Source organism: Macaca mulatta, chromosome X (assembly GCF_049350105.2).
Source record: "Macaca mulatta isolate MMU2019108-1 chromosome X, T2T-MMU8v2.0, whole genome shotgun sequence".
NCBI classification, from domain to species: Eukaryota; Metazoa; Chordata; class Mammalia; order Primates; family Cercopithecidae; genus Macaca; species Macaca mulatta.
In genome coordinates this window covers 107,437,513-107,457,923 of record NC_133426.1, presented here as the reverse complement: position 1 = coordinate 107,457,923, position 20,411 = coordinate 107,437,513, and the positions used below count along the sequence as shown (strand labels likewise).

The 20,411-nt window shown below is 40.6% G+C and overlaps 1 protein-coding gene across 2 annotated transcripts; it reads right to left on the bottom strand.

The window, feature by feature from the left end:
- Positions 1-867: 867 nt before the first annotated feature.
- Positions 868-17,743, bottom strand: TNMD (tenomodulin). 2 transcript variants are annotated; one of them, XM_001088648.2, is made up of 7 exons: positions 17,583-17,743; positions 17,287-17,418; positions 8,376-8,516; positions 8,048-8,149; positions 4,317-4,470; positions 2,787-2,953; positions 868-2,458 (listed from the first exon to the last, which is right to left on the bottom strand). In XM_001088648.2, exons 1-7 carry the CDS (start codon positions 17,628-17,630, stop codon positions 2,249-2,251), a joined length of 954 nt encoding a protein of 317 aa, XP_001088648.2. In that variant the 5' UTR covers positions 17,631-17,743; the 3' UTR covers positions 868-2,248. The 2 variants fall into 2 exon arrangements, with proteins under 2 accessions (XP_001088648.2, XP_077845156.1); XM_077989030.1 differs by lacking the exons at positions 17,287-17,418; positions 17,583-17,743 and having other exon boundaries at positions 8,376-8,818.
- Between the last annotated feature and the right edge of the window lie 2,668 nt (positions 17,744-20,411).

Here is a 20,411-nt window from a genome sequence, read left to right as displayed (position 1 = left end):
GGGGCGGATCACCTGAGGTCAGGAGATCGAGACCATCCTGGCTAAGACAGTGAAACCCTGTCTCTACTAAAAATACAAAAAATTAGCCGGGCGTGAGGGCGGGCGCCTGTAGTCCCAGCTACTAGGGAGGCTGAGGCGAGAGAATGGCGTGAACTCGGGAGGCAGAGCTTGCAGTGAGCCCAGATCGTGCCACCGCACTCCAGCCTGGGCAACAGAGCCAGACTCCGTCTCAAGAAAAAAAAAAAAAAAAAAAGAATGATATAATGGACTTTGGCGACTTGGGAGAAAGGGTCGGGGTGGGAGGGCAGTGAGGGATAAAAGACCACAAATAGAGTGCAGTGTATACTGCTTGGGTGATGGGTGCACCAAAATCTCACAAATCACCATTAAAGAACTTACTCATAAAATCAAATACCTCCTGTACTCCAATAACCTGTGGAAAAATAAATAAAAAATAGAAAAAATAAATAAAATTATTGGCTGATCTAAAAAAGCAATGTTAAAAATGGGTAGTCTTATTAAAAAACAATGATAGAAACATCATGAAGTTCATATAACCTCAAAGTAATTTCATATCTTTTACGTTTTTCTATTTCAACTATAAATTAATGCTTGTTATGATAATCAAAGTACTCTAAAACAATCAGATGTCTTCTAAATCATCAATTAAAAATATTTTCAGTAATGTGCATTGTTAGATATATTTTATTGTGCTCTCATTCTGTGAAAATTGGTAATCCAAGTATGGCATATATGCTAATTACCAATTAATGACTGACTAATCGCAACTCAACCTTGGGCAAAGCCATTTTCTATGGATTTCCTCAACTATTAACTGGGAGAAAATGACTCCTGCTCACAGGCATCTTGGTGAAGAATTTATTTGAAAATACTGTTCTGATAGAAAGTTCCAGACAGACATTTTCATGACACAATAACTTTGAAGTTGAGCAATGAAGTATGCTACCTTCAAATGAAACTAGAAGGGGTGCCAGATTGGTAGAGCACGAATTTTGAAACTGAAACTGGCTGGGACATCAAGGTTAACGTTACCCTTTAACCTCTTTCTTTCCCCTTTGCCCCCTTTTCCTTTCCCAAGCAAAGTATGGAGTGATTGGGAAGTAGGCCCTTACATTTTCTTTAAGAAAGTGGTATAGTGCTAGTTCCCTGTGATTTGGGAGGGAAAATCTCATTTGATTCCTCACCTCAACAATTTCCTATGATGCCTGTTTCTGCGAGTGGTATTTATGAGTTCTTGTTTTTTAGACAATTGTCTTGGAAATGTATCTAATCAAATACTGATATAAAGAGGAGCAGATGGGAAGGCTATGGAATGTTGAATTTGTCCTAAGTTGAGTTCCTGTTTATAGGAGGAGAGCCTGAGACCCTTTTTGCTAGTTTAGCTTTCTCCTTTGCTGAGTCTGCACATTTGAAATATTTTAGTGTTAGCCCGCTGTGACACACTGCCTGTCCAGCAGCTTAATTGATACTTAAGCAAGTTCACAATATGTCCTTCATATAATTAAACACTGGGGCTATGCACAAAAGGATATGTTTTTAATGCATCAGTTATGGAGACATTTTATCATCAGCCCCTTATTTCCACTGTCTTAATACAGCAGAGTAAAATATGATATTTAGGTATCATTATGCTTTGCCCTTTTCTACTTCCAAACCTGTTGGATCCTCTCTGGAAAGGGAGTCTTATGACCTACAGTCAAACAAGCTAGGTCAGATAATTTCCTTATGGCCAGCTTTTACCCAGAAAAGCAGAGGAAAAATCAGAGTGATATTTTTAGGTTTAATGACTGACTTTGGAAAAAAGGGGTTCTGATTTCTATGACACGCCTTGAGGAAGAGAGATTCTAGTTTTTATGGCTATCCTCGGGGGAGAATGGGACTGAGAGACTGGCAGTTAGGGGAAGGTCAGAGAAAAACTTTTGCTTCTGACGCTTTCATTTTGGGGCATTGTTTTCTGAGCCTCAGCATAGTCATCTATGTTTGACAGGTCTGCTCCGTTTCAGCGCTGGGAATATTCTCAGCAAACACTTACCCAGTGTGTTCAGCAGCAATCAGGCTGTTGGTGATAATGTAGAAGTTTATTAGAACATGAAGAGAGGAATTACCTACAAGTAATTCTGGAGAGCTGGCTACCAGGAGCCAAATGCCTCATAGGCAGAAATTCATTGAATAGCATGCATTTATTATATGTTGCCAGCAGTTTAAGCATTTGAGCTCAAACCTCCTATTAGACCCTCCCCAGCATGCGGGCCACCCACCAGTTACAAGGCATGATGACACGACAGATGACCCGTCCTCCTTGGTAGCAGTACGGATATGGGTAGTAACCTAGTAAAGGTTCACAGACGCGGCGGCAGTAGCGGTTGCCTCGACGGCAGTAAATACAACAATAACCTCTCTCATCCAGCATGGGATCAAATTCTATTCCATTTTCAGTCTGAAAGAAGAAGAAGCCAGTGTTGGGGGTGGGAGAGGAAGGTTCACTAGCAAGAGTTCTCACCAAGCAGGGGAGAACTAGAAGACTGTACGAGTTGGGGGCTTGTGAGAAATTAAGCTCCTTAGCCTGATCATGGAGATATATCTACAGAGATTGAGATTGATTTTGAATGAGCCTCCCGGAGATTTCAAGTTGCTTAAACATTTTTTTTTTTTTTTTGTTAAAGCCATGATCATTCTCCTTCCAACGATTGTGATCTGAGGGGTAGTAAGTTTTGTGAGGGCTCTTTTTTTCTCCTCTATCAAGGGTTTACATAAACATAACTCACATAGTCATTTATTGGAAGTTCTTCCTCACTTGCTTGTCTGGCGTGACGGGTCTTCTCTAACTTCACTTGAGGGACCACCCACTGTTCATTTTGTTCAATCCCTTTTTTTTCATTGGCAGGAAAGTGAAGATCTTCTCCATCCTCCTCAAAGTCTTGTAACTCAGAAACTAAGATAATAAATGCAAAGTTGTGATGCAACTGCTTTGCAAATGTTCCTGAAAGAAGTGCTTGGGGGAATAGCAGCTGGGGATAGAGATTTTCATTGTGTCTTTAAACTGGCATCATTCAGGCATGGACCACTTTTCCAAGCTCCTTCAGTTGATATTTTAGAGTCGTTTCCAAAACAAGCCTGATCATTTCTACATACACAAACTTCTTTGCTTCTTTGGCATGAAACATTTACTGCTTTGCCTTACCAGCGTACTAAATTAAAAACTGAGAACAAGAGACTTCTGTATCTCCTACAGTGATGATTTTACCCATGGTAGATGCTCAATAAATATTTCTTGGTTGCCTGAATTGATTTGACATCCTCTGTCCTCCCACTTTCCTTATGTTTCTTGTCTTAAAAATTTTTTTAAAAACTTTCTGTTTAGAAGTAATCTTAGATTATGGAAGAGTTGCAGAAATAGTACAGAGTTCACATATTCTTCACCCAGTTTCTCCTAATGTTATCTTACATAACCATGGTACAATGATAAAAAATCAGAAGTTAGCATTGGTGCAATGTTATTAACTAAACTACAGACTTTATTCAGATTTCATTAGTATTTTTACTAATGTTCTTTTTCTGTTCCAGCATCCAGTCCAGGATACCACACTGCATTTAGTCACCTTTTTTATATCTCTAAAGAGTACCCACAGATGCTTACATTGGTGAGAATAACCTCTCTTGGGTAATAGAGTAATCTATGCTGTGCAGAATGAGGGAGGCCAAATTGCATGTTAGCTAAACAGACTAAGACATCCGGGGGGCCTTTACCTTTTCTATGGGCTGACTGGAAGTTGAGGGCTGGACTCTTCTACTCTGGACGTCTAGCCCTCAACTACTTTTATAGTAATTCCTAAAAGAGCGACAAAGAAATTTGTATTGCAGTGATTGTCTTATTTTCTAAGGAAAATGCCACCATTTGACATAGGGAATCCTTCTTGACAGCAGAGTATTGTTTTTGCCCTTCTCTCCTCTATTCTTGGGTTGGACCCACAGTGGTTTGAGCAACGGTCTGGTATAATGACTGCAATGAATATAGATGTGCAAAGAAAGATAGATTAGTTTTTTGCTATCACTAGTCACATTAGGATGGTGTTACCTTTGCTGGGATATTTAAAAGCCTGTCAACATTAATTTTTCTGATTTATAACTTGGCTGTGAAAAATTCCCTCCTCACTGGCAGTCAGCATATATAGACTCATCCAAGAAGGTATAAACCAATCATTTGTTTTCCTAGAAATGTAGCCTCTAAATGCTGGGAATGTTAACCTGTTACTGTCTTAGAAAATAGGAGGAGGATGAGGGTAAGGATGTCATACCTGATATTAGAGTGGGATTGATCCAATACATGGTCACGTTGTCACAAATCTCCAGAATTTTGGAATTTTTAAGAAAATCTCGGTTTTCAATAGGCTTTTCTGCTGGGACCCAAATCACTGACTGTTCAAAAAAAGTTGTGGTAATTTCTTCATTCTGAAAGAAGAAAGTAGCTTAGGGTGGGGATTGGCAGAGAAATTAATAGAACAAGTGAGACATTATGGGATGCTGGAAAACAACATATTTTGAGTGTGAGTAACAATTTTAATCCTAGTGCTGCTGGTGAACTAGCTCTGTGCCTTGCATTCAGTGGGTGTTGGGGGAGTTAACAACTGATCCTTCCTCCATCCTGGGTCTAACAGCAAGGCTGCTTACTAAACTAGGAGCCTTCTCTGTTACCATTTCACTCAAAGTCAGAAAGGCGCTTCATTATTTTCAGCATGTCCTGGGTCTGTGTATGTTTTAACTTGAGCTTCTGGAACCCTGAGTGATTTACATTTGTTTTCTTTTTTATAAATACATTTTGTTAGCCTGCCTTATTTAGGCTTGCATCTTGGGTGGCAAGCAGGATTTGATCTGGAGCTGAAGAAATTCCTATAATCCAAACTCGTGAGATCAATTCAATAACAATGGGATCTAATATTCGGGTTTTACAAGATTTGCCTGTTGATGGTAGCCAGTTATCGTACAAAAGATGTCTTTTTATGTTTTAAAGTGAGGTCTCCAGTTTTTGACTTCACTGGCCTTCCTACTATTGCATTCCTTTCATTGTAGATGCTTAGAGTTTATCTCACAGAGTGTTTTTGCTTTAAGCAGCTTTTTGTATACTGTGAAGGACGCCACTTTCTCTTCAGTTTCTAGTATGGAGGTAATTGTGTTGTATATCTAGTTCTTACTAATTTCTCCCGGAATCATTTACAATTCTAAAGTCTTAGCACCTTTGTCCTTGAGTCTGTAACGACCTTGAGATGCATTGAAAGGAATTGTATAAAATGAGGTTGGTATGCTGACTAGCTTTGTTAGCAAAATCACGGCTATTTATATACCTGCTCTGCATGTTTAAAATACACATGCCATGGATACAGTGTGGAGGGAAGTACAGAAGAGGGTTTTGTCATTCAGGACCACAAATTTGTCTCATTAAAAAAAAATCTGTGGTGTGTATATAAAAAATAAGATTTACTTGAAGCTACAATATTCTTACTATCATGAATATTCGTGTTATTTAAAATATTTGGTGAAATTAACTGAAGACTAAATTAGGGCCAAAATGAGACATTATGAGCCTTTTCCTTTATTTTTTATTTGTTTATTTATTTTTTGACACTGAGTCTCGCTCTGTCGCCCAGGCTGGAGTGCAGTGGCGCGAACTCGGCTGACTGAAACCTCCACCTCCTGGGTTCAAGCAATCCTCCCACCTCATCCTCTTCAGTAGCTGGGATTACAGGCATGCGCCATCATGCCTGGCTAATTTTGTTTTGTTTTAGTAGAGATGGGTTTTCACCATGTTGACCAGAGTGGTCTCGAACTCCTGACCTCAAGTAATACCCCTCTTCAGCCTCCCAAAGTGCTGGGATTATAGGTGTGAGCCACCGTGCCCAGCCCCCTTTGCCTTAATCTTTCAGAAAAATAAATCCTATTATATCACTTCAGGTTCTCATTGCTGTCTGGCCTACTCAAATGCTTACATTATTTTCTGAACGTAATTAGCATATGTTATTGTGTATAGTAGCTTTTTAATCCTATTGATTTTCCTTTTATCTTACCTTTGCCTACTGTAGTCATTCCTAATATCCTGAACGTTGATCTATTCCTCAGATGCATCTAACTCATGCTTACTTTAAAAAAAAAAAAAGTCTCCAAACTCTGTCACTACCATAGACCTTGGGAGCAGAGCATCATCTTTGGGAGAACGTTCTTTGTTTTCTTGGAAATTCTAGTAACAAGAGTCTGTAACTTCTCTGGCCCTGAGGAGACCAGTAGCATGAAAGAGTAAAATGGGAGCCAATGACAGCTCTAAGACTTGGGTAAGGGAAGGAAAAATAGTCCTCCCCACCCACTACCCCCAAATAAAGAAAAAATAAAGGAAAAGAAATGGGTTAGTGAGAATCAAGATGGAGGGAGCTGGGTGGGAGAAAAGTGAAAAAGAACAGGGAGAGAGAGAAGAAAGAAAGAGGTTTTTATAGTTTGTAGAAAGATCACTCTGCCATGGCCGGGCACGGTGGCTCACGCCTGTAATCCCAGCCTTTGGGAGGCCTAGGCGGGCGGATCACGAGGTCAGGAGATTGAGACCATCCTGGCTATGGTGAAACTCCGTCTCTACTAAAATACAAAAAAAGAAATGAAACAAAATGACGGGTGCTTGTAGTCCCAGCTACTCAGGAGGCTGAGGCAGGAGCATGGCATGAACCCAGGAGGCGGAGCTTGCTGTGAGCTGAGATTGCCCCACTGCACTCCAGCCTGGGTGACAGTGTGAGATTCCGTCTCAAAAAATAAATAAATAAATAAATAAATAAATAAAGAAGGATCACTCTGACATTGCCATAATTCCACTTTAGATTTGCCAGCTAAGCAGTAAACTAAACCAATGCTTGTTTTTTTCTTGCTATAGTGGGGATATGTTGTCACAATATGACCTTAACTGAGGTCCCCCTTCTCCCACTAATAAAACCATACTGTAATTATAGACAAAATATCAGGAAACAATAAAGAGCCTCAGGGACCTTACAGATAGTTGTATTATAGGCAATAACATCCATCTCCCATTAGGTTTTCAGGGGCCATTCAGTGATTGCACCAGCACCCTAGGTTGCCTTACTTTGGCCTAGCAGGGTGTTTTTAGAGAGTTTGTATCACATTTCAGTGTTCACCTTCTTTGCTTTTGCCTTTCCTAGTGAGGTTAAATGTGAATTATTGGCCGGGTGCCGTGGCTCAAGCCTGTAATCCCAGCACTTTGGGAGGCCGAGACGGGCGGATCACGAGGTCAGGAGATCGAGACCATCCTGGCTCACACGGTGAAACCCTGTCTCTACCAAAAAAAAAAAAATATAAAAAACTAGCCGGGCGAGGTGGCGGGCGCCTGTAGTCCCAGCTATAGGGAGGCTGAGGCAGGAGAATGGCGTAAACCCGGGAGGCGGAGCGTGCAGTGAGCTGAGATCCGGCCACTGCACTCCAGCATGGGTGACACAGCAAGACTCCGTCTCAAAAAATAAAAATAAAAGTGAATTATTCCATTAGCAGCCCAGCATAAAATGGTAAGGTGAATGAACCACAGTCTTTAAAATAGGTGAATACTGAAGTGTGACAAAAGTGGCAAGAACCCCAGGTGGCTTTGGAACTTTCTTTTTTAAAAATGCTTTATCTGAGGCAAGATTTTGTTTCTCTGGCTCATCCCTCTTACTAGAAATCTTTGGCTTCAGAGAAAATCAACATAATGTTAATGGGTGCCCTGGTATAAAAGTATAGCATTGCACCTAAAATTATGCAATTCAGTTTTTTGAAAGGCCTAAGTTCAAGACCCCAGTCTGCTACTCACTAGCTGTGTGACCTTGAGCAAGTCACTTTTTGGCTCTGAGTTCGAGTTTCCTGATCTGAAAATGATGATAATAATAGCACCTATCTATAAGGTTGTCGGAGAATCAAAGAAAAGTGAAGCATTTAGTACAATGTTTGGCACATAGGTAGCATCCAATAAATGATGTCTTTTGCCACCACAATTATTCTTCTTACATACCTCGTCTATTTCCTCTTCTGGTTCAGAAAATTCAGGAATCACTTTAATCTGAGTTTTGATAAAACATTTTTGAAGACCCACGAAGTAGATGCCAGTGTATCCCTATGAAACAGACAAAACAACAATAAAGCTTCCCAAAAGACCCACTATTAGTAAGTTCCATGATCTGTTGGGGTACCAGACTAGCAAAATTTGAATTCATAATGGAATGCTAGCCTCCTCTAGGTTTCCATTTGAATTCAAATTTTAGATGGAGGCTATTTTTAACTTGACTCAACTGCTCTAATATTTTAAGTGGAAAGCCTTAGGGGGAAAACATCCAACTTACGTTTTTAAAGTCGTGTACTTCCAATGTTTCATCAGTGCCATTTCCGCTTCTGAATATTTCAGTTCTGGTCACAGGATCAATTTCCATGTAAATCTTCTTCTTCTCTCCATTGCTGTAGAAAGTGTGCTCCATGTCATAGGTCTGGGAGAACAGAGGAAAACAATCTCTAAGATATTCAGTGTGGGTCAGGAGATGGAGATCATCCTGGCTAACACGGTGAAACCCCGTCTCTACTAAAAATACAAAAAAATTAGTCAGGCGTGGTGGCGGGCGCCTGTAGTCCCAGCTACTCGGGAGGCTGAAGCAGGAGAATGGCGTGAACCTGGGAGGCGGAGCTTGCAGTGAGCCGAGATCTTGCCACTGCACTCCAGCCTGGGCGACTGAGCAAGACTCCATCTCAAAAAAAAAAAAAAAAGGATACTCAGTGTGTCCCTAAAGTGAGGTGCTTTTTGGTGCTGCAGCTGATATGGAGATCACTTCAGAGCTGGTATTTTGAATTCAAGCCAAGCTGCTGAACTAATTACTAAGAATTCCAACAGTTTTCTTGGCAGCCTTGGCTAAATAGCAAATGATAGTTTGTAAACCAGCCTATAAAGTATTTTCCCCTTGTGTTAAGCTGAGGGATCACCTAAAACCTATGCTGCTTCTTTAAGCTACCACTTCCCTTTCCAAGTGCTAAGTAATCACGCCCCCCAATCCCCCCACACTGCCCCTTCCCTCGCCCATGAAATTCATTAGGTCTGAGAAAGAGATTTGAATACACTTAAAATGGTTACGTATTGTTTGTCTCCTTATCTATCCAGGGCTTTAATATTGCCACAACAGCCTTGAGTCTATCCTTTTAGAATCTGAAGACTTTCTCCTTGCCAATATTAGTCCTACCCTGCTCTGTTTGCTTCCTTTTGCACCTTAAACTCCAGGAAACATTTATACCTTTCCTTAGTCTTCTCTTTATAGGGCAACCAACCCCACCCAGTTTGTTCCTGGGTTCTGTTTCCCAAGCCATATTCAGTTGTTTTCAAGTTCTGCAGATTCTTTTGTGTATATGGAATTAAGCCAACTGAGCCAAGTGTCCTGCATTAAGTAACGTGGAGCCTCCCAAGAAGAAAGGCTGTTCATCAGGTCTTTCTTGAGTGGCTAAAACAAAACCCCAGATGTTCTCCTGTGCTCTAAAAGAGGCAATTGTATTTCTAGAGACCAAGAGGACCAGTCCCATATGGTACTGCAGTTTAGGAGTAAGCCCTTATCTTATAATTTTAGGGCATATTTATAGGTAGAAGCAAATAAGCGTAAAGGAATTTGTTATCTGTCACGAACCAGGCCAGACCTGATGATGCCTTTTGGAAGTCTATCTTATCTCTGTCATTAGGAGACCTTTGTTTATCAAGTTTCTTCATATTCATTTTTCCTTATGAAAAAAAATTTGGAAAACTAAAAGCCTTAAAAAGCAAGTCTTCAGAGCCCACATTGCTTTCTAATGATACGGTTCCCAGTGGCAGCCTTGTAGAGAACTTACACCAGGTTGGGTCGTTTTTTAGTGTCTGCTGATGCCATTGACTGAATGTTAGTTTAACCTGGTCAAATATTCACCAACTCAACTAGAGAAAAACAAATTGGAACCATTTGTAGAAGCAAGTATTACTTCAAGGGTGGCAAGTCTAATGTAGCTGCTGAAGAGAAAATCAAGAGTCAATGTCATTTACCCCTTGGTAGCTCTACAGTGCCTTGGACATGGTTGGAACCTAAGTATTTGTTGAATAAATTTTCCCCACCAATGGCACATCCTTATCTTCCTAAAGAGAGATTTTTGAGTATTGGCAAGGTCTTTTTAAAAAACCATTTTAAAAGTGAAAGAAAAACAATACTTAGAACTCTCCAGCAACTGCAGAGTTAACTCAGGAAGTCTGGCCTGGTTTGTGATAGTTAGCAAATTCCTTTAGGTTTGTTATTTGCTTCTAGCAATAAATATGTCCTTAGTTCCAGCTCTGCAGCCAGCTTGAGAAGAGAAACGTCTACCTATGGCAACAAATTGAGCTCTCAGTCTGTCTGACTTAAGTAGAGGAGAGAGGCATCCACTTCAGATCCAGTCTTGTCAGCTCTCCCAACGGGGGAATTTTGTTAGAAATACTATCCATTTTTGAGACAAATGTTGATGCCACTAGCCACTGGGGGCTGGGGTGGGGTGTTTATTTCATCAGTAGCACCACTGATGGATTATTGTATGGAAAAATGAGGTTAGAGACTAGGGGATGCTGGAACACTGCCTAACTGGGCGAAAGAAAAAATACAGGCTGTATTTTCAATCACTGGTAGAAGACTATGGAACCTACTGGTGACATTTAGAATTTCAGTGTGTTTCTGTGGAATGAGTTTTCCTGCACTGTTGGCAATGCACTTTACTTGGACACCTTGCTAGATGAAAACTATTGGAAACTGCCAAGCTCAGCAGATCTTGATTATTTTCAACATTCCTGCAAAGAGTTTTTTTTTGGTAGGAGAGAAGGGGTCCATTCTGATTGTGCTCATTAACTTGTTGACTTTATGTTAGTAATGATAAGTTACTAAATAGAGTGGGAACAGAATGACTTCGTTTATGTGTGACTCCTTGGTAGGGGGTAGGAGTGGGAAGCTATATATTCACCCAGACAGAATTTCACTATCAAGGTGTCCTTTTGGAACAGACAATTCTTCGTCTAGGAAGATGATGCTGGTGGCCCACTTTGGACTGTTTGGAGATGGGTATGAGCAAATCCAGACACACTGTCTCGCCTGGGTCCCTGTGGAGCACATTGCTTGGGTAATGGCTATGCAAGCTTCACTGGCCCATATGAAGACTGAGCTCATGCCTTTGGCATCAAAAGTACTTTGCTCTCTACTAAGCTTCCTGGCTCAGGGGTTGAAGGTCTTTCTGGAGATGAAAGAATAAATGGCTTTGTCCTCTCCAGGAGCAAGCTAAAACAGAGACAGGATGACTGGCCTGAAGAGAGGTGTGAGTGGGCTACAAGTAGCTCATCTCAGCTGCCTCCAACTCAGCTTTATTCCAGGAAGGATAAGGCAAGGACAGAATATGATGAGAAGTACACCCCTGCCCCACTGGCAAATAGAGTTAATTTTTGGTGCTTCTAGCTTTCCTTTTCTGTTCTATTTTCATATTCATTCTATACCCTCATAGCCCTTCCCCCTTCTCTTCCCATCTCTCTCTGTCCCTTTGTCTCCTGTCTAGACATCTAGGAATCTTGTGGTGCTTCAGGTACCTTATGACAAAGAAGAAATCAATCTGACCCATGATTTCACACTTAGATATTAGTGATGAATGTTTGTCTGTTTAAAAATTTGAGTGCAATACTTCACTCAGAGGAATGAAGTACTAATGGTCGATTTTATTACTTTATTACTTTGCCATTACTTTCAATGGCAAAAACCACAATTACTTTTGCACCCATCTAATAGGCACAGTGGCACGAGGAATGGGAGATATTTGGGGGCAAGGGCATCTTTCCAGCACCACTCAAATGGGCTCTTACTCCACCCACACATAAGGCTGGCCTTAACTATAAGAACCAGAACATTGGAATGGAACAAGGAAGCCAATGGAGTGGAATAGGAATCAGAAGTGAAATGAGACAGATATGTGATTAAGTCCAGGCAGTGAGAGGTGTAAGAAGACCACACTGACAAAACATGTAGAGGACACAACCCATTTTTCTTCCCTGCCCAGGAATTCTGTCTTCAGTCCAGTTAAATCCTCCATTCAGGCAGCAAATGAGCCCTAACATCCCTCTTTCACGGTTTTCCCTGTTTTCTTGCCTCTGTGGCAGTCCCTGAGATCAGAAAAGAAAGCTTTTTATAAAAAGTAAAGCTATCTCAGACCTCAGTGTGATGGATCTGTTTTGGGGGCAAGAAGCTTTAGCCTGTCCTGACAGGGATTTGAGGGCATTTGGCTTAGGTTTGTTTTTTGAAGCCTGTGATTAATCTAGCTGCTCTTCACTCCATCTTCATCCCTTACTGTCTGTTTATGAGGTACACTCTCCAAAGGTGAAATACATGCTCAGAATAGCTGGCTAGCAGGTGTTAGGCTGGAAGGAAGGGAAGAGAATGCACTGTACCATATTATTATTAACCTAACTTGGGGGAATTAAAGGGCCTCTGGGTATTTCTTTACCAACACAGAACAGACAGATTGTTCCTTATGCGAAGTTAGAGTTCTGCATCTTCAATCACCATTTGGCAATATGCAAAATATTGGCATAAGCAGTACAGACATTCTTTTTCAACAAGAAAAAGCTACTTCTTTTATCTACAGACTTGAGCTGGCCAGTACGTTTTTCCCCTACCCATTATCCCCATCCCTGATTCTTAAATGCAGCTGAAGAATAGTGGAAAGAATCTTCAGACTAGCCTCTAGTTCTAACATTAACCCCACCACTTACAAGCTGTGTGATTTTGGGCAAGTCACTGAGTGTCTCTAGGGACTCAGTTCCTATCTTAATCCTTCACTCCTTTTCATCTGTAACGTTAGATAGTTAGCAAAGTCTGCCGAGATTTGCTCAGATCAACCTGTCAGGTTGATCATTGGACTACTCCTACTGCTACCATCTGTTGATCATCCAGGCTACTTCCTCTACAGCCCCAATTCCACTCCCAACCACTCCAGAACAGCTGTCTTTGAAGGCCTAGGCTCTTCATCCTGGTGTCATATAAGTTGTTCAGCAAATGCTGCCTTAGGAGAATGAAGAGACTGACTAAGAAGAACATGCCATCACAACCACAGCCTGGCTCCACATAATTGCTGGGAGCTGCCCTTGAGTAGCCCAGAGTAAGAGCTGGCCCAGTGAGAGTTGTACAAGGGTGTCCCTGGGTCTCACAATGCATTAGGAGGAAAATGAAGGGAGGTTTTTTTTTTTTTTTTTTTTTTTTTTTTTTTTTTTTAAGAATGCCAACATGGCACCATCTGGTAAAGCTCAGTCTGCCTGTCAAAAAATATTCCAGTTACGTCTTCAACTTTTTCCTTGAGGGTATATTAATATTTCTCTAGACCCACATTTCACCCACCAGACTGTGGTGTAGGAAAGCCCAGAGGACCTGGGGAGGAAAGTTGTTTTCCTTGTGTGCCTAGAGAGGAGTGAAAAAAGTTAATATTGGGCTAATGCCCAATTGTGCGTGCCAAGAAATAGGCACGCACAAAAAGTTGCAATCAGACTCATCAAGAAAGTGCTTCTTCTGAGCAAAGGATTTTCAGCCTAGAATGACAGTGGGCTCACAACGCTGTGGGAGACTGTTTTAATGATCACCTGCAAATGAGGTGTGGCAGGAGGGCAGAAAAACGCCCGCTTATCCCTACCACTCCTCATTGCTCTGGTAATATGTAGAAGTTGAAGGAACATCCTCACAAATCTGTTGATTGCTGTGTGGTCCTGATGGCTTTCAAACAACCCGAAAGTCACCAGGCAGCTCCTATGTAAGGCAATAAGGACCATCTTTTATTTATTAAATGTATGATTCTTCTGCCTCACTCCACAAAGGATTGGCAGGGATGGGCTACAAGGTCTGTGCTATGTTTCTAAACTGTTGGTTTAAAGGCTAGGATTTTTCTGATTTGTTTTCTTCATGTTGGATTAATTAGCTGAGGAGTTGGCTTCTGACTGTTTCCAGTAAAATGTGTAATACAGGGGGCTTTAAGCAAGAATGTTTCTTTGGCGATTCTGCTTCAGTGATCCCAGGGCAATCACTGCCTGGAAGGGAAGCCTCATTACGATGCTTTCTCAAAATTGCTGGGACTGAATAGGTCTCTTCTGCTTATTTAAGAAAGCTGAATAGAGAGCTGGATGGACCTGGCTTTCATTTAGCTCAGGTGGCTCCTATATGTGGCTGTGGGTCAGGGGCCTGGGACCTGTAAGAAAATGCAGCATCTCACCCAGAGTTAGTCATCCTTGTTTCACTTTATTTCGATTTCTTTCTCTCTCTGGTGTGTGTGTGTGTGTCTGTGCGTGTGCACACCTGTGTGCACACACACCTGAGGTGTGTGAGGGGAGGAGGTCAGGCATGGCTTTTTCTCAATTTGAATACAGGAATCTGGATCTTTTGTACACACCAAAGCGGGAGTGAGGAGAAGGACTTACTGGCATGGAAATGTCAACACCAGATGTGGGATGTTAAATAAATACTGTTTATTATACACAGATGTTGAAAGGCAAAATAAAACGGAGGCGTGGTGGAGGCTAGGAGAGCAAACACTAAGAGCTTGGAGGAATTCCCAGGACAGCAAACAAATCACTGCCACCGGTAAGCACAGTTGCATACACAGCTCTCTCTACCAAGGGCCACAGAGTCCCCACAAGTCTCACAGACTTGTTAAGGAAAGCCCAAAGAGACTGGATTTTAATCTGCTAACTCTTGTTTCTTGCTAGGCCATACCATTAAGGACAGAGTCTTTAATTTGTGTAAGATACCTGGATCCTTTTCCTGTGCAGCTCTTCCAAGACTAACCTGACTGCTAGTCTCTTCCCAGAATTCTTAAGTCTGCTCTAAGGCAGGCTTATTGACAGTCTCAGCCATTGGAAACATAGATGGTCTCCTGAGCTCTTTGTCTGGGACTTGAAGGTAGTAGTGGACTAAGTAAAACATCCACATTTCCAGCTGATTTCTTAGTTTTCAATGAACCAAACCTGGTCTTGTGAAGGCCAGGACTTAAATATCAAAGACAATAAATCATAACTCCCCACTGGAACGGAAAACCAACAACATTTGTTCATGGTAGAGAAACTTGCCCTAGGGGACACCTGTTGTCTTTATCTGGATTACTTCATAATAGCTTTGTTCATTTCTGAGAGTCTCTTTGCTGAAAGTGACATCCCAAAATGGATTACTTCAAAAGAGGTTTGATTTTTGATAAACTTTATTCAGCAGCATATCCCACCTCTTCTGTGCATGCACTGACCACGTTTTACTTTTGGTTTGAGGTATCATAGGATTGCTCCTTATAATCATTAAAAACAGAACTAGAATGAGATGTAAAGGTGACATAATAGGGAAACAGAGGAGACCATGGACCTGCTAGTGAGTTTGACACTTTGCAATATAAATGCAAGGTCTCCACCTAGTCGTTTATAGCTGCACTGAGGCAAATAGCACTACAAGTTTATAAAAACACATACACTCTTTTGGAATAGCATTTGCAGTACCAACGACAACAATAAAACAAGAAAGGCCATCTGGCCCCTTATTTAGGCAAGCCTCTAAGGATGGTCAAAAGGACTAGCTATCCACCATGCCCAGTTAAGTACATTGTGGCTATGGAGAACAAAAGGATTTATGGCCCTTTAACTCGTGTATAATTTTCAAGAGGATCCAAGATTCAACTTGTGGGGTGACATATCACCTTGGGAATTAGCTAAGTGGTACCAGAATTGTATTGGAATGCATTTTGGCACTCTTATTAATTTGCTGTTTTCTTCCTGATCTCTATTGCTTTACCCACCCTGCCGGCCTGAACACAGGTGGCTTCTCTAGAAAGACATTTGAACGGTAAGTAGTTCAGAAGCAAGGAGCAGTAAGGGGAGGAGGAGGGGATAGGGCTAACTATAGGCATTGGGTGATGCCTGAAATCCTTTCTGGAACAAGGTATAAATAAAAAGGCAAACAAAGTAGGCTGGCTTGCTCTCCCTCCTACTTAAACCTGATAAGATATCCTTTGGGACTAAATGAAAGTGGGTATGACAGCAGAGGTGGAGAACTCAAGGGTGGTTATGCCTTATATCTCTGTTTTCTTTCAGACACTTAGCCAGCTTATTTTCTACTTTTCCCCCTCTGCCTTTCTCTCCCCACTGACCCATATCTTTATCTCTGCTCCTATTGCTCCTTTGGCTCCTAATGGTCCATGCCAACCCATTTTCTTGTATCATCCTCTTTCCTGGATTTGTGCTTTTTCCTCCCTACACCTGTTACCAAATAGAAATGAGCATCTTATGACAACAAATTAACAACAGTAATAACAATAACTTCAGCAGCAATCCACACACCAACAGAAAAACATGGCAAAGCCAGAAAACTATCTTCACAACTTGTAGTTTGTATATTTGTTGATTATCTTTCAAATGGAAATTGTGAACATGAAGGGATTATGGTTTTATTTGGGACTATGGTTTTATTTATTTATTGTATATCTAAACTTGCCCATTGCATATGAGCCCAGGAGTAACAATAACACTAAGGTACAGAAATACAAACTACAGTGGCTAGCCAAGCTTCACCAAATGACCCCCGTATCAGAAGCTTTCTGAGTTATCTGTGATTAATGACTTGGGGTCGCATGCTTCTACCTTGTGGCATTACTATCTCCGTGGGACAGTGATGATTGCAGCTGGCAAGGAGCTGAAAAGCTCTGTTTTTTTTTTTAAGTCATAAATAAATGTGAAGTCAGGTATGAGAATTGCTCCTCCTGAAAAGCAGCTTGCTGCCTGTTCTCACTGCAGATGCATTAAGTCAGAAACATAATCCCTGAAAATCCTTTGCTGCCACTTTGGGTGGTTTCTCCTTATGTGGTGGTCTAATTACTTTTCCATCAGTTTCTGCCCAGATAATTGAAAGAAAGATGGAAAGTATCTTTTTCTTAAAGTAAAAACTTTGCTCCTAGGAGGAGTCTTAACTCCTCAAATACAAGCATTATAGAAGAATGGGTAATTCTACACCCTATCATTACTAACCAAAATACAGAAAACAAGTTTTTTTCCCCTTACCAAAATAATTAGGCAAATGAAGGAGAGAAAAATCTTGATTCAGTTTTTCACACCACCAGAAAATAAACACAAAAGAGACTTCACGATTTTCATTTTCAGAGTAATTTATATGCCTACTAATTAAATTCAATCAAACTCAGAACAGAAGCATCAGATTATGATGTGTATTTACTTACTTTTTTGGGTACCTCCGGCCAGAAGTGCTTGCTCCCCCAAAACAGGACAATTAGAGTTAGGGCCAGGATACCAAACACCAGTCCACAAATCTTAAGTGATTTACATATTTTCTTGGATTTAAAAGCTTCTGCCTAACCAAAGAACAAAGAGAATAAAACAATACATAATAAACCTCAATAAGCAAGCCATAATTCAAAGTCACCTTTGATTCCACTTTCTAATGTTCACTTTGCAATATGATAAATCTGTGAAACCATGCTTCTGCTCAAAAGGGAAAAAATATGAATCAACTTACATTTAGAATGTGACAGTCTTCACAATTCTCTGGAGGATTCTTTGCCATGGTCTCTCAGCACACAGTACTCTTTCCCTGCTTTGAGAGGACTGAGAGACCACTGCTGAGGTGGAGTTGCAAGTGAGTCGGCTAACAGATGCCAGAGGAGAAGCTGAATTTATATGGCTCAAATATGTCATACCAGAGCCTGAGGGAGCCCAGGGGACTCCTGTGCTGCGATTTGTTACATAGATATACCCATATATGTATATAACTTCTGTGCACAGAATTCCATCCAGAATGGCAAAGACAGAAGGTTATAATGAAAACTATTGTCCTGGGGGTTGGGTTGGAAGGGGACCAAACCTAGGACACATTGAAATGATTTTTCACTACGAACTTAAAATATCAGTGGCAATACATGCTGCACACTCCAGAAATAAGCAAACAAAACAAAGAAGGGAACGAAGTCCTATTTTCAATTCCATTTGATTCAGCAAATATTTATTGCAGGGATATTAAATGTCAGGCACTGTGCTTGGTGTTTGAGATTCAGAAATGAAAAGATATTGCCTCCTTCACTAAGTTAAAGCTCTTTAAATGCTGCTATCAATATGTACTTAACTAATTATAATGAAAACAGGATAAAATAAAGACTAATTCTAAGCTCTCTCTCTTCATATTCTGTCTCTGATTTTTCTCCTTTCTTGAGTCTTCTTCCTCAGTCTGCTTTTTAATGTTTACATGCCTTATGGTTCTTTTCTTGATGATCATTCTCACTTTACACAGACTTCTTAGATTATATCATTCATTCCTACAGCTGAAAATATCACCTACATATCAATGATTTCCACATCTGTACCTGTAACCCAGTTCTATCTTTTAATTTCAAGGCCATTTGAACATCTCCACCTGGATAGACCTCAGGAATCTCAAGCTCAACATGTTCTATATCAAAGTCTTCTTTCAACACCTTCTCCTAACCTACTTTTCCCCTCATATTCCCTATCTTAGTTGGTGGCTATATTAGTTTGCTAGGGCTGCCATAACAAAATACCACAGACTGAGTAGCTTAAATGGCAGAAATTTATATTCTTACTGCTCTGGAGGCTAGAAGTCCAAGATCAAGGTGTTATCAGGGTTGGCTTCTTCTGAGGCCTCTCTCCTTGGCTTGTAGATGACCATCTCCACATTCACATGACATGCTCCCTCTATGTATGCCTGTATCCTAATCTCCTTTTATTATAAGAACATCAGTTACATTGGATAAGGGCCCATCCATATGACCTCATTTAACCTTAATTACCTCATTAAAAACCCTATCGCCAGATACAGTCAAATATGGAAATACTAGGGGCTAGGGCATCAACATATGAATTTTGAGGGGACATAACTCAGCTTATAACAGTGAAATTGTCACACACCCAGTCTTTGAAACCAAAAATCTGAGGTTTTGTCTCTTTTTCACATTCCCTTTATCCAATGAATCACTAGATCCTATCTATTCCAATCAATCACTAGATCCTATCTATTCTAAATTTTTATGTCTCTGAAAGCTGTTCTTTCCTCCCTATGCTCAGTGCTAACACCCCAGTTTAGTTTGTCATCCTTTCTGACAAGTCTCACATCCATACCTTTTACCCAGGCTGTTCTCTTGGAGCTCTACACCCATATGTCCATCTAACCTGCTAGACATCTCCAATACCCAACAGACACCTCAAATTCCATATGTCCCAAACTGACTTAATTATCTCTCCTTTCAAACATACTCTTTTTTTTTTTTTGGTATTACCTCTCTCACTATATGACACAATAATCAGTCTCTAGAATAGAAACCTCCAAATGATCCTTGATTTCTTCCTGTCTTGTTCATCCCCACGGCTAATCAACTATTAAGTCCAGTTAATTCTGCCTCTGAATTAGCTCTGCAATCCTATTCTCTCCATTGTCAATCACCACTGTTTAAGTTGGGGTTCTCAGTTACTTTTACTATTGCAATAGAATTCTGTTTTCCTTGTCTCTCATACATTGTCTTCAAGATGATCCTTCTAAGACTCAAATCTGGGATAATCTCTTCCTTGCTTAAAATCCTGTAGTATCTATTCATTGTCTATAAAATCCAAGCCACTTATTGTGACATAGTAGGCATTTAATGATCTGGACTCTGTCCAACTCTCTAGCCTTGATTTTGGACAATTTTTTTCTACAACGATGGAGCCAACTGGGAGGTCGCAGCTGGGCAGGAAAATGGGGCATGTACATATGACTACCTCCACATCCTAATGTCTCAAGGAAAATAATTTTCTAATTGTTGGAGACATGATTGTGCGTTAAATTGATTACATAAATTATGAAATATGTCACGATTCTATATGTTCTACAATTCTTTGGTCAAGCTTAAAGAGAGAAAAAAGAAAAGCCACAAGAGCAGTTTCATGGAGAAACTTATGTTTATTGGGTCAGATGGTTCCCCTCAGTGATGTTCTTCACTCTATGCCTCTGACGCCTGCCTCACACTGTACACCCTATTAATGAACATGCCCTACTTCTTCACACTGTAGGACATTTGCCCATGCTATATTCATTGCCTGGAGTCTTCTGCCTTCCCTTGTTTACCTGGAAAATTCCCATTTGGCTTTCAAAATGCTGCCTAGATGTTATCACCTCCTGAAAGCCTTTCCTGGTCTCATCTCTTCCACTTTGTTAAGTTAATTACCCTTTCCCTTGCTTTACTTTTGTATCTTGCTCATACTTCAACCGTTATACTTTGTATGCTGTATTATAATTCTTTTTTATGTATTCCTCTCCTGAATAGACTTTGAGATCTTTTAAAACATGCCTTTCTTGCTA